A 14,659-nucleotide genomic window follows, 5' to 3' on the forward strand; every position below is an offset into this window, starting at 1 on the left:
CTTCATTTAGTCTTGGGATGCAGACTGCCCCCAGCAAGGGTATGACCTTGGACAATGTGGCTCTTAAAGATGAGGGAGATCCTGAAGATAACAACTAGAGGCTGTGCGCTAACTACACTCCTTACAGATGAGCAGCAAATCCTTCTTTGAAGGGGTACCTGGGCATTTTACCTCTATGTCTATCACATACACTGTAACAATAAATACTATGGGTCAAGGGGCGGTTCCTTTTCTCAATAATTCATTTTAACCCAGACCTCTCTCCCATGAAACACAAGAAAGAAAATTATGAGACTGTTTGTTACCAATGCTTAAACAACAAAAACCTTACAAGTTTAGTAAGACCATAGGATGACCGACCGCCCATTTCCTTCATGTTTCTGAATGAGCTGACAGTTTGTCCAAGATCTTAGCAAAGGCATCCAGCTAAGACAGGATGTGTCCCACATATACAGCCACGTGACTTTCCCTACTTCCAAGATACGCGGGGAGCAAACTGAGGCGGAAAGGAAAGGAACTGTGCTATATAAGCACATTATTTTTTTCTCTCCAAGATGTCTTTCAACTTCATTGTTTCTGAAAGACTCTTGATCCAAAGCCTAGAGATTGAGAATTTTACTGGTCATCTATAGTTATATAACAAATTACTTCAAACTCAGAGGTTTAAAATAACAAATTACTATCTCAGTGTTTGGAATCGGGGAGTGGTTTCATGGTTCTGACTGAGGTTATCTCATGAGGCTGCAGTCAAGCTGCTGGCCAAGGGCTGCAGTCAACTTGAGGCTGACTGGAGGAGAAGCCGCTTTCAACATGGCTGCTGACAAGTCTCAGATTATCTCCTTCCAAGCTCACTAATGTGGTTGCTGGCAGTTCCTCACCACATGGGTTTCTCCATAACCTGCTTGAATGTTCTCATGACATGGTAGCTAGCTGTTAAGAAGTTATTTTTTTTCCCCCCAAGGAGGGCTCATAGATGCCATATTTGTGAGCCCCTTCATGTTTGAGAATGTCTTCCTGACGCCTTTATATTTATTTATCTTTTAAAAAAGATTTTGCTTGTTTATTTGAGAGAGAGCGCATGCATGCGTGCTTCTGGCCAAATTTTCTTAGAACACACAATACTCTTAAAATTTGTTGGAGATTCTTTTAAAAATATTTTATTTATTGAGAGAGAGAGAGAGTTAGAGAGAGCATGAGTGGGGGAGAGGCAGAAGGAGAAGTAGGCTCTCTGCTGAGCAGGGAGCCCAATGCAAGGCTGGATCCCAGGACCTGGGATCATGACCTGAGCTGAAGGCAGACGCTTAACTGACGCAGCACCCAGATGCCCCATAAAATTTGCAGATTCTTTTTTTTTTTTAATTTTAAATTTTTTTTAAAGATTTTATTTATTTGACAGACAGAGATCACAAGTAGGCAGAGAGGCAGGCAGAGAGAGAGAGGAGGAAGCAGGTTCTCCAAGGAGCAGAGAGCCTGATGCGGGGCTCGATCCCAGGACCCCGAGATCATGACCCTAGCCGAAGGCAGAGGCTTTAACCCACTGAGCCACCCAGGCGCCCCTAAATTTGCAGATTCTTAAGATCTGCAGATTTTTACTTGATTCAGGAATTTTTATTGTATTTTATCTTGTTTTTAATTTAATTAAAATTACATATGCACATACTTTACGTAAGTAAGGTTAAATAGTTTCTCAAGGCTTACAATGAAAAATTTCAGTCCTTTATTTCCTCCCCTCCCCATTTTCTGTTCCCCAGAAGCACCCATTTTCAATTATTTTAGTGGATCCATTTAGTATTTATATCTGTATTTCTAGTAACATTCTAATATTGATATTCCTTAGTTTTTCCATTTCAGACATTATCTGTTGATTTCCCACTATGGAAGATAAGGATTTAGCTTTCTTTCATGACCAGCCCTGCCCCTACGACATATACCCATACTTCCTTACCTTTTACCTCCCTAATTTTACTGTTTTGGTTAGTTCAATAATTGAAGTTTGTTATTATGGCTATTAACTATCAAAGAGGAAGTTTATCTCTCATCTTTCCTTGTGTCTCCAATACACTAACCCTCCCTGTCATCATTCCAAAGTAATTATCATGATTTTGGTTAGATCAAGTCAGTGATTACATTATGATGCATATATAAACATAAGTTACAGCTGAAACATTCAGTAACTAATGGTTGATTTTTTTCCTGCATATTTTTGTTTGCCATATTACTGTTTTCTCCCATTTCTTAGTTTTCCAGATACTTATCAATAATTCAACCCTAAACTAACCACCAAGTGCTCAAAACTCCTCTCAAAATGTTGAGACACATCAAGTATTTTGTCATTTTTGTCAGAAAAAATATGAGTATCCTGAGGAAATTATTCCCAAAGCTTTCTGACCTATTCCAATCTGGTCTGATTGCCATCTACACCCGGAGCAAAGGTGTTATCCTGGAATCCTAGGGTTTCTTTTTCCTATAATCCTATAATCCCATGTCTTTCTTTCTTAGATTATGCCAGGGTTTTGGTGTTATAAATTCTCTAGCAGCTTTCTGAAAACAGATGCTTGGAAAGCAATTGTCTGTAAAATGCTTATTCTACTCTCATAGTTGATTGTTTGACTACATATAGATTTAAGAATTTTGAAAGCTGTCCTCCATTGTTTTATAGTTTCTAGTGCTGCTGTTAAAAGTTCAAAGCTGTTTTAGTTCCTTTATGTATGATATCTCCCCTCCCATCTAGAAGCTTCTTGGATCTTCTCTTTGACATCAGTGTTATAACAGTAAAATGTTCTCACATTTCACAATGACAATCTTGGTATGTTTCTTTTCATGCATTCTGCTGGGCACTGTTTCCTTTCAGTTTAGAAACCCAGCTCCTTTCGTTCTGAGAAATGTTTTTTTTATTTCTTCATTGATGCTATCTCCCCTCTCCATTTTCTCTGTTCTCTTTTTCTGGAACTCCTAATATCAAATGTTGGACATCTTAGGTTGCTCCTTTAGTTTTATTATTTTTTTTCATCAATCTGTTGTTTTATTTTGCTTTGTGAGACATTTTTCAAAAATTTTCCCAAAATTTTCAACCTTTCGAGTTTTTCATTTTTACCAAATGCTTCCCTTAAAAAAATTTTTTTAGTATACTTGACCACATTGTAGTAATTCAACATCTCTATACCTTTATGCTAGCTTCACCACCAGTGCAGCTACCAAAGAATGCTATTACAGTATCACTGACTGTATATTCCCTAAGCTGTACCCTTCATTTCCATGATTTATTCATTCCGTAACTGGAAGCCTGTATCTCCCACTCCCCTTTACCTATTTTGCTCAACCCTTCACTCTCCTTCCCTCTGGCAACCATCAGTTTGTTCTCTGTATTTATAGCTCTGATTCTGCTTTTTTGTTTTTTATTTAATTTTTTAGATTCCATATGTAAGCAAAATATATGGCTTTTTTCTTTCTCAGTCTGACTTACTTCATTTAGCATAAACCCTCTAGGTCCATTCATGGTGTTGCAAATGTCAAGATCTCACCTTTTTAATGGCTGCATAATATTCGTGTGTGTGTGTGTGTGTGTGTGTGTGTGTGTACACATACATACCACAACTTCTTTATACATTCATCTATTGATGGACACCTAGGGTTCTTCCATCTCCTGGCTATTATAAATAATGCTGCAATAAACATAGGGGTGCATATATCTTTTCAAATTAGTGTTTTCATTTTCTTTGGATAAACAGCAAATAGTAGAATTACTGGATCACATGGTATTTCTATTTTTAAGTTTTTGAGGAACCTCCATCCTGTTTTTCACAGTGGCTGTACCAATTTATATCCCCACCAACAGTGCATGAGGGTTTCTTTTTCTCCACATCCTCACCAACACTTGTTGTTTCTTGTCTTTTTTATTTTAGCCATTCTGCCAGGTGGAAGGTGATAGCTCATTGTGGGTTTGCTTTTTTAAAAAAAGATTTTATTTATTTATTTGGGAGATAGAAAGAGAGAGCATGAGAGGGAGGAGGGACAGATGGAGAGGGAGAGGGACAAACACACTTCCTACTAAATGGGGAGCCCGACATAGGCTTGATCCCAGGACTCTGAAATCAAGACCTGAGGTGAAGTCAGTCACTTAACCGACTGAGCCACCTAAGGTGTCTGCTCACTGTGGTTTTGATTTGCATTTCCCTGATGATGAGTGACGTTGAACATCTCTTTATGTGTCTGCTGGCTCTCTGTCTTCTTTGGAAATATGTCTATTCAGGTCTTCTGTCCACTTTTAAGTCAGATTTTTTTTTTTTTTTTTTTTTGGTGTTGAGTTGTCTAGTTCTTTTTAAAGACTTGTTTATTTGAGAGAGAGTGAGAGCAAGCACGTACACATGTTGGGTCAGGGGTAGAGGGAGAGAATCTCAAGCAGATTCCCTCCTGAGCATGGAGCCCAACATGGGCCTTGATCCCACGAAATATGAGATCACGACCTGAGCAGAAACCAAGAGTTGGATGCTTAACTGACTGAGCCACCCAGGCACCCTGGGTAAGTTCTTTATATAGATATTTTGGATATTAACCTCTTATTGGATATATCGTTTGCAAATATCTTCTCCCATTCAGTGGGCTGCCTTTTTGTTTTGCTGATGGTTTTCTTTTCTGGGCAAAAGCTTTTTACTGCAATGTAGTCCCAATAGTTTATTTTTGTTCTTGTTTTCCTTGCCTTAGGAGACATATAGAAAAATGTTGTTATGGTCAATGTCAGAGAAATTATTGCCTGTGTTCTCTTCTAGGACTTTCATATTTCCAGGTCTCACATTTAGTCTTTAATCCACTTTGAGCTTATTTTTGTGTATGATGTTAGAAAGTGGTCCAGTTTCATTCTTTTGTATGCAGCTGTCCAGTTTTCTCAGCACCACTTATCGAAGAGACCATCTTTTCTATATTATATATTCTTGGCTCCTTTGTCATAAGTTAATTATCCATATAAATCATGGGTTTATTTCTGGGCTCTCTATTCTGTTCCACTGATCTCCATGTCTATTTCTGTGCCACTAAATGCTCCCTTTTTAATATAGCATTCTGCTTTTGGGTTTGTGAATGCAGTATTCTCTCATCTCTCAATGAGGGCAAGGATTTTGGTGCACTTTGTTTGCTGCTGTATTCCTATCTCCTAGGATAGTGATATTCAGATGATCAAATATTAGTGAATCTTTCTGAGTAATGTTACTTTTGAAGTTTTCTTCTCTCTGAACAGTTTCTATCGGGTTTTCTGCTAACTTGGGTTTTTTTTCTGTTTGTTCCGGCCCCTACATCTTGTAATCTCTGTTTCTTTTTTATCTAAATTTAAGAGTGGCACAATAAATATTTCACTGTGAACACCCAACATGTGGTAAGCTTTGTCAACTTTGAAATTCAAGGTAGGATGACCCAAGAAATGGGTTTTCCAGTGGGGATTCCCTGATGTCTATGTCTTTAGGTCTCCTCTTGGACCGTCTTTTACCAAAGAGAAGAATCTTCTAATGTCCTTGCTTGACAGATACAAGCTTGGCTGCTGGTATATAGAAGCTAAGTGGGAGACAGAAGCTAAAGACCTCAGGACATACGTTCACTTTTTTTTGGTATTGTACCCCCCATTCTTTGTATGGTACCTCTAACCTCATTCATGCCTAGTGCCCCAATCCAGAGATCTACTTTACCCTCTTCCAAGAATAAATCTTATGAGGTTTGGTGGGGAGGAAATTTGAGCATCTATCTACAGTTTAGACAAATTCTCAAGTAATCCAGTTTTTAGCTTCACTTTTGGATATACTTGGTACTGCTGAATCTTGACTACTTAGAGTTTTGTACGGTAAATCAGTCTACAGTTCAGCTTTGCCCACTGCTGGCTTAGCATTCAGCTTTCTCAGGTACCTTCAGCTGTCCTGCTTTCCTGTTTCCAAACTGTGGTTGTTGCCTTTTCGTTTTTTTGGTTTTTTTTTTTAAGATTTTATTTATTTATTTGTCAGAGAGAGAGAGAGAGAGCACAGGCAGACAGAGTGGCAGGCAGAGGCAGAGGGAGAAGCAGGATCCCTGCTCAGCAAGGAGCCTGATGTGGGACTCGATCCCAGGACGCTGGCATCATGACCTGAGCCAAAGGCAGCTGCTTAACCAACTGAGCCACCCAGGCGTCCCTGCCTTTTTGTTTTTAATCTTCTTTAGTCTTCTGGATTTATCCCTCTCTAAAATCTCCATCTTGCTGTTTTAGTGGGATTTCAGAAGTCATCATATTTACTTAGCCCTTCTATCTTTATATTAAAAGCCTTAAACTAGTTTGCCAAGAAGGCCTTATATCTTTGAATACAGCCTTTGGCCACATGTTTAGTTCTCTTTTTCAGAGATATTAATTTATTGAGTCATCTTTGTCTTTTTTTTTTTCCTATTAGATTTGCTATAATTTTTAATCATTTCTTTTTTCACCAAAATCACTAAATACCTCAAGCCTTTCCTCTATGTCAATAATTTGATTTTCAGCGGTATCTGTTGTGTTCTTTGCTATTTTAATTAGTTCTCAATTTATTTTCTTAGTTCTATAATATCTTCTTTTATCTCATGTTGTTTTATCACCTCATCACTGGATTTTTATTTATTAAATTCACATTTTGATGAGTTGTTTTATAGCTGTACAGTACAGGAAATTCTAGTCATTGAATTATGTTTTTTTCAGGATACGTTGTCTTTTCAGAGTATTTTTCTTGCTTTCATTTGTTTGCTGTATGTTTCCGTAGTTGACATACTGATTCTTTTGGTCTTGTTCGTGCTTGTTTTATTTATTTTGATATGATATGGATGAGTTCTTACCTCTTATCTTCCTGTATCTGAGACCAACTACTATGTGTGGTGGTGATTTTTTTCCTTTTTGTTTGTATTGAAGTATAGTGGATACACAATGTTACATTAGTTTCATGTGTACAACACTGTGATTTGACACCTTTTACTATGCTCACCAGAAGTGTAGCTACTATCTGTTACCATACAATGCTATTATAATACTATTGACTAAACTCCCTGGGTTGAATCTTTCATACCTGTGACTTACTCATCCCATTAACTTGAGGCCTGTACCTTCTACCCTCCTTTACCTCTTTTTGCCCATCCTCACTTTTCTCCCCTCTGGCTACCACCAGTTTGTTCTCTTTATTTATGGCTCTGTTTCTGTTTTTTTATTTTTTTTTTAAATTTTCTTTAAAAAAAGGATTTTATTTTATTTACTAGAGAGAGAGAGAGAGAGATAATGAGCAAGGAGGAGAAGCAGAGGGACACAGAGAAGTGGACTCCCCACTAAGTAGGGAGCCCCATGTAGGGTTCGATCCCAGGCCCTGGGGATCATGACCTCCCTCAGCTGATGACAGATGCCTAACCAACTGAGCCACCCAGGTGCCCCACCACATCTTCTTTATCCATTCATCTATCAGTGGACACAGGTTGCTTCTATATCCACTGTAAATAATGCTGCAATAAACATAAATGCACATATCTTTTCAAATTTCTGTTTTTGTTTTCTTTGGGCAAATGCTCAGTAGTGCTGCTTATTTTGTATTCTGTGTACTTTTCTATGGCCTCAGGGAATGTAGAAGGAACATAGGGAACACGGCTAAGGAACTGCAGAATCTCTATTAAAATATTTTTCTTTCCTGAGATTCTGTTATATATTCTTGTTTCATTCCACATAATTAAGGGGTATATTCTATTCCTATGGAGGAATAGCTTCCAGCTTTATATTACGTCACCTATTCATTTGTAGGCTTGATCTTTTGTTTCTGTTAAAGAGTCAGCCTCATTGTTCATTTTCTCTGCTTCATCATTTACTTGCAAATAGTTGTTCCCACTGCTCCTCAGTCAGAAGAAGATAGAAGTACAGATATGTGTTCAGTTTGCTTCTTTCCAGCTATGGAGCTATTAGTGAGAATTTGCAGGATTTCATTAATATATCAGTATGGCTTCTGGTGAGCGGTGATAGGGTGGAGTTGGGAGTCTACCTTTATTCCTTTCTTTTTCTTTCTTCTTCTTCTTCCTTTTTTTAAAAGATTTTATTTATTTATTTGACAGACAGAGATCACAAGTAGGCAGAGAGGCAGGCAGAGAAAGAGGAGAAAGCAGGCTCCCTGCCAAGCAGAGAGCCCGATACGGGGCTCGATCCCAGGACCCTGGGATCATGACCCGAGCTGAAGGCAGATGCTTAACAGACTGAGTCACCCAGGTGCCCCTATTTCTTTCTGTTTCTTGTCAGAATCTTGTTTCTTTCCTTGACCAACAATTTTTAAGCTTTATTATATTTAATTATTTTACTCTGCCATTATTGAAATTTCTACCAGTTTTTTGTATTTATTTGGTAAAAAGATTTTACTTATTTATTTGTCAGAGAGAAAGGGAGACAGCTTGAATGCACACGCACAGGGTTTGGGTGAAGGTGCATCAGGCAGAGGGAGAAGGAGGCTTCCCACTGAGTAAGGAGCCCAGTGTGGGACTCCTGAGATCATGATCTGAGCCAAAGGTAGACGCTTAACTGACTGAGCCGCCCAGACAACCCCTTCTGCCAGTTTTATATTAATTGAGTTTTTCACATTTAATTAGGAACTAGTCAGGGGGAAGTTTGTGATGTAATCTGAAATAACAAATTTTAATCCGGAAGTGATATTATGCATGTATTTTTCAAGCATTGTCTATTTGTTTAGAAATAATAATAATGTCTACTATTTTTTGATGACTTATTATGAAACAGGTGTTAGGTTGTTTTACATACATTTATTCCCCACGCAGCCCTATTATTATCAAACCCATTTTTATTGATGAGAAAACAAAGCCTCTAATACCGAACTCTAATCCATTGGGGTAATTGGGCTAGCTAAAGCTAGAATTTAATTTCATTTTCATTAAATTACATAATTTGAAATACGTCCCCTACCTCTGTTGTGCTAGGTAGCAAAACAATAAGTAAGATACTTTTCTTTCCCAATTTACTCCTTTTACATTCGTTTCATCCAGGCTTCAAACATTTTTGTTTGTTTTATTTTGTTTTGTTTTTAAGCAGCAAAATGGGTTTAATCAAGAATTACAGGAGCGCCTGGGTGGCTCAGTTGGTTAAGCCTCTGCCTTCAGCTCAGGTCATGATCCCAGGGTACTGGAATCGAGCCCTGCATCGAGTTCTCTGCTTGGCAGAGAGCCTGCTTCCCCCTCTATCTGCCTGCCTCTCTGCCTACTTGTGATCTCTCTCTGTCAAATAAATAAATAAAATCTTAAAAAAAAAAGTAGAATAACAGAGAACTGCAATCTGGGACAAAACCACAGACAAGTCAAACCCAGGCTCCAAACAGTTTTCAAACTTTCCTGTGTACTGGTATCAGACAGTACAGCTCTGAGTATGATGGCTTCTGAAGAAAAAGTCCATACTGGGCAAGCACTCAATAAATGCTGATTAAAGAAGATGTGTGACTGGGTTGCCTATTTGTAGCCATTACGATGGCTACTATCAAAAAACAGAAAATAACAAGTGTTGAGAAATGTAGAGAATGTAGAGAAACAACTGCACTGTTGGTGTGATTGTAAAACAGCACAGTCACTATAGAAAACAGTAGAGAGGTTTCTCCAAACATTAAAACTAGAACTGTCATAGAATCTAGCAATCCCACTTCTGGGTGTATATCCAGAAGAATTCAAAGCAGGATCTCAAAGGGATATGTGCACACCCATGTTCACTGCAGCATTATTCACAACAGCCAAGAGGTGGAAGTGACTCAAGTGTCTGCTGACAGATGAATACATTTAAAAAAAAATGTGGCATGTCCACACAACGGAATATTATGTAGCCTTACAAAGGAAGGCATTCTGACACATGCTACAACATGGATGAACCCTGAGGATTTTATACTAAGTGAAATAAGCCAGTTAACAAAGGATAAATACTGCATAATTCTACTTATCTGAGGCATCTAATGTAACCAAATTCATAGAAACAGAGAGTCGAATGGCAGTTACCAGGAGCTGGGGACAGGAAAAAGGGAAGAGCTATTGTTCAACAGATGCAGAACTTTAGTTCTGCAAGATGAAAAAGTTCTGGAGATCTGTTCCACAACAATGTGAATATGTTTAACACTAGTGAACTGTACACTTAAAAGTGGATAAGATGGTAAATTTTATATTGTGTGCTTACCACAATTAAAGAAAAGGAAGCTCCAGAACACTGTTAGAAAGACAGTCCTGTTCCCTCTTCTCCCCACGGCTGCTCTGCCCTACTACTATGCAGGATTTGAATCTACCTTGGCAAAAAAGACACAGGGAAAAGCTAAGCTTGTGCAGTGAAGAAAAGCCTTCATCCTGTCTCATGGGAAAACAGTCACATACTTTTGTCAATTTCACACAGTATAATCTAGCGTTCATTCCCCCTTTCCCATCCACTGGGTGGTTTTATTTTGTTTTAAGACAAGGAGAACTGCCAGAAAGAAAACCCCAGGGCTTACTTGTGCAGGATGGATCCCTTAACGACCAGCTCTTCATCCAAGTCCGCTTCATTAGCCATGAAGAGCAGCCTCTTTCCTGTGCTGTCCACTCCGATGAAGTCACGCTGCTCCACTGGATCATACAAAAGAAGGGAAATCAAACAAAGCCATTTGCCCCTGCCCCTGCATGATGACGAAGTCAGGGGGACAGGGCACCTGCTCACAATTCTCTTGGAACTAAATACAGGATTGTCATACAGCGCATACCACAATGTTTAAAACATGGCTAGTCAAAATGTTTTTGTATTGTTCTAAAGGATAGTGTTAGGTTAACTGGTAAAGTCTGAATAAGATCTGTAGATTAAAGTATTGTAGCAGTGTAATTTTCTGTTTTAACAGACTGTCTTTTCTGGGTGGCAGTGAGGGGTGGGGGACAGGATATACACCGATGTATTTAAAGGCAAAGGGAATCATACCTGCAACTTATTCTCAAATAGCTGAGAAAAATAATAATAGTATGTGTAATATATTGCTTATACATATTACATATTGAAAGTTTATCACAAGGAGAGCAAATGATAGGACAAATGTTAACATTTGGGGAATCTGGGTAAAGGATATATAAGTTCTCTACTAGTTTTGTAATCATTCTGTAAATGTGAAATTATCCCAAAAACTAAGAGTTAAGGAGGTGGTAGGTATGTTCGTTTGACTGTGGCAATCATTTCATAATCATGTCTACATATATCAAAACATCACTGCACACTTTAAATATACAGAATTTTTGTTAAAAATAAAAATCAAAAATAAAAAGCCAGGGGGGTTATGGAGAGGGTGGTTGAGTTATGGACATTGGGGAGGTATGTACTACGGTGAGTGTTGTGAAGTGTGTAAGCCTGATGATTCACAGACCTGTACCCCTGGGACAAATAATATATTATATGTTAATGAAAAAAAAAAGCCAAATAAATGGATGGTCCATAAACTTATTACATGGCACAGAAGATCAGTATAAAAAGGAATTCTTTCTCTGCAAATAACACCCGAGGTCTCCTCACTGTAGAAGTGGGAATAACATTATTTAAGGACATGTACATTAATCAACATTAACCATATAGCTATTAGATTTTATGCTGTGTAAGAGAGCACTGAAAGAAAACAAGGTGCCTATTTACTATTGTGGAGAGTTCTCTGGTAGATGGTGATGTTACAGGCTGTTGTATTATTGCTGTTTTCTGTATTGTATTTCTTTCCCTAACCAGATTATAAATTCTTCAAAGGCAGGCTTATTATTCCTTTATATCTCCTGTAACATCTAGTATAGTGTCAGGCACTTAATAAAAACTACTAACAGTATCTATCTATAGCTTACAAAAGCATTTTCACATAGAGGAAGCATAGCATCATGATAAAGAGTGCCTCTGAGACCTAACCACCTGGGTATAAATCCCACTTACTAGCTGTATGTCTTTGAGCAAGATACGTTTCTATCCCTCAGTTTCATCTGCAAAATGTGTATCATAATAGTGTTTACCTCACATAGGCTTATTATGAGGACTAAATCAGTTAATATTTGCAAAGCTCTTATAAGCTGTATAAGAGCTTAACTCAAACATTAAATCAGATGTTCATGTTTAAAAAAACTAAACAAAATGCATACTCTCATTTGGTCCTCACAGCAATCAAATAAAGGAAGGATTTAATACCTCTTTGAAAAAGAAAAAAATAGGGGCGCCTGGGTGGCTCAGTGGGTTAGGCCGCTGCCTTCAGCTCAGGTCATGATCCCAGGGTCCCGGGATCGAGCCCCACATCGGGTTCTCTGCTCTGCGGGGAGCCTGCTTCCTCCTCTCTCTCTCTCTGCCTCTCTGCCTAGTTGTGATCTCTGTCAAATAAATAAATAAAATCTTTAAAAAAATAAAAAAAAAAGAAAAAGAAAAAAATAGTTGAGCTCTAGAAAAATAATATTGCTTTTTTCTTCCTTTCTTTTTTTAAGCAGGCTCCACGTACAGTTTGGATCCCAACATGAGGTTTGAACTCATGACCCTGAGATCAAGAGCCCAATGCTTAATCAACCAGGCCACTCAGGAGCCTCTAGATCTTCTAGTATTTCTAAAGATGAATTTGTCTGTCTCCTACTGACAGACAACAGTTACTACATAACTGAACATGCTTCATTGTTGGCTGCAACTGCCTGTACACCTAGAACCAAATGTATTACTCAAGTGTATAATGTGTTTAGCCCAGGTGCTTGAAAGCATTCTCTCCTTCAGATGGTTTCTGGTCATCTATTCATCTGTAGCATCTGAATCTAAATAGGGAAAAACTATCATAAAAAGTTATATGTTGGGGGGCGCCTGGGTGGCTCAGTGCATTAAAGCCTCTGCCTTTGGCTTAGGTCATGATCCCAGGGTCCTGGGATCGAGCCCCGCATCGGGCTCTCTGCTCGATGGGAAGCCTGCTTCCTCCTCTCTCTGCCTGCCTCCCTGCCTATGTGATCTCTCTTTCTGTCAAATAGATAAATAAATAAAATCTTAAAAAAAAAAAAAGTTATATGTTGGGGCGCATGGCTGGCTCATCAGAAGAATATGTATGTGACTCTTGATCTCACGGCCATGAATCTGAGCCCCACACTAGGTGTAGAGATTACTTAAATAAATAAATAAACTAAAAAAGAAAACAAAAAACAAGTTATATGTTGGGGTTTTTTTTTCCCCAATAACCAAAATTAGTGAACTCCAAAGAAGGAAGGGTAAATAATACCAATTACCAATTTGCGAAGGTAAGTTTTACAGGAAATTTCAGTTGAAGTGAATGTTGCAGAGAATTTCAAATGCCACACAGTAGATATGACATATATTAATTCATCCATTACAAGGAAACTTGAGAATATAACAGTCTGCAACAGTCTGATTATGAGCCAATATTTTAAAAAGAAACACAGAGATGTTATTTTTGGATATAATTTGGAGTGCTTACTCTATCCAAGTCCTTCAGCCCACAAAACCTTGAATTACTGAATGTCCTGGGAGCAGTGATTTCCAAGTCCATGTTTCAGCTATGTGCTCTTTACTCACATTCCTCACTCTCAGGGTCCCCTCCCTATATTTGCTTCCTCGTAGCTACCATAGTAACTGGGATCTACGAATATGCTACAAATTATAGGAACCTGGGAAAGATTTCTTTCTGTTCTAACAATGTAAATTCTACTTTGGGAGCAGAGCAAGTAATATCAGAATGTCTATCCTAAGAAGACTAAAAAAATGAGATTAAGAAAACAGTTAAAACTATGAATTTCCATTAAAAAAATTCTGTCAACTACTCATAATTTTTTTCTAGTTGATTTTTACTAGTCTGCCTGACCCTTTTGTTTCTTCTATAGTCATTTACTTATCCATTCATTCATTCAACTAATAAATGTACTTGTGCACCTCCCCTATGACAGGCATTATGTTGGCCATTATAGTAGGGAATTTCATTTCCTCATTTTATAAGGCTAGTAGGATCCTGATGCCAAGACCAGATAAAAATATTATGAGAAAGGAAAATTACAGGCATATTAACTTATTACATAAGTACAAGGATCCTAAACAAAATATAGCAAATCAAAACTAAAAATGTATATAGTAGCCCTTTTGCCTCATTGCAGCTGAGAGAGCAGGCTGGGTTACCAGCAGCTCTATGGGAGCCATCTGAGAAAATTTGGTCAGGGTTCTTGTTCTTGCCATGGCTGCTCAAACCAGCATGTTCTCATCCTGAAATCTGACCTCAATATGCTGCCAGTGTTTCTGTAAGTACGTGAAGGCTTCATTAAGTTGGATTTAGTGAACTTCCTTGAATGGGTCATCCAAGATACCTACCTTAACTGTAGATCTCCTAGATACCTCCCTTAATGCCAACTCACGGTACATAAAATAAAAATACTTCAATTATGGAAAAAAATGTATATAGTAGATTTATTTTTTAAAAAATATTTTATTTATTTATTTGACAGAGAGAGATCACAAGTAGGCAGAGAGGGGGGGGAAGCAGACTCCCTACTGAGCAGAGAGCCTGATTTGGGGCTCAATCCCAGGACCCTGGGATCATGACCTCAGCTGAATGCAGAGGCTTTAACCCACTGAGCCACCCAGGCGCCCCTATATAGTAGATTTAAAAGGGTTACAAATTTGTTGTTCTTCCCTTCAAGAGGTAAGGTCTAGAATGTAAAATGG

The 14,659-nt window shown here is 38.2% G+C and overlaps 1 protein-coding gene across 4 annotated transcripts in view; it reads right to left on the bottom strand.

Annotated features, from left to right (window-relative positions):
* EIF2B3 (eukaryotic translation initiation factor 2B subunit gamma) overlaps nt 1–14,659 on the bottom strand; it is a 135,100-nt gene that overhangs the window by 73,586 nt on the left and 46,855 nt on the right. For all 4 annotated transcript variants that reach the window (XM_032877608.1, XM_032877609.1, XM_032877611.1 and 1 more), the window contains one exon: nt 10,470–10,581. In XM_032877608.1, coding sequence (XP_032733499.1) covers nt 10,470–10,581 — 112 coding nt within the window. The remainder of the gene's footprint in view (nt 1–10,469; nt 10,582–14,659) is intronic.

This window comes from Lontra canadensis, unplaced genomic scaffold, assembly GCF_010015895.1.
Source record: "Lontra canadensis isolate GAN:19392208 unplaced genomic scaffold, GSC_riverotter_1.0 scaffold60, whole genome shotgun sequence".
Classification (NCBI taxonomy): Eukaryota; Metazoa; Chordata; class Mammalia; order Carnivora; family Mustelidae; genus Lontra; species Lontra canadensis.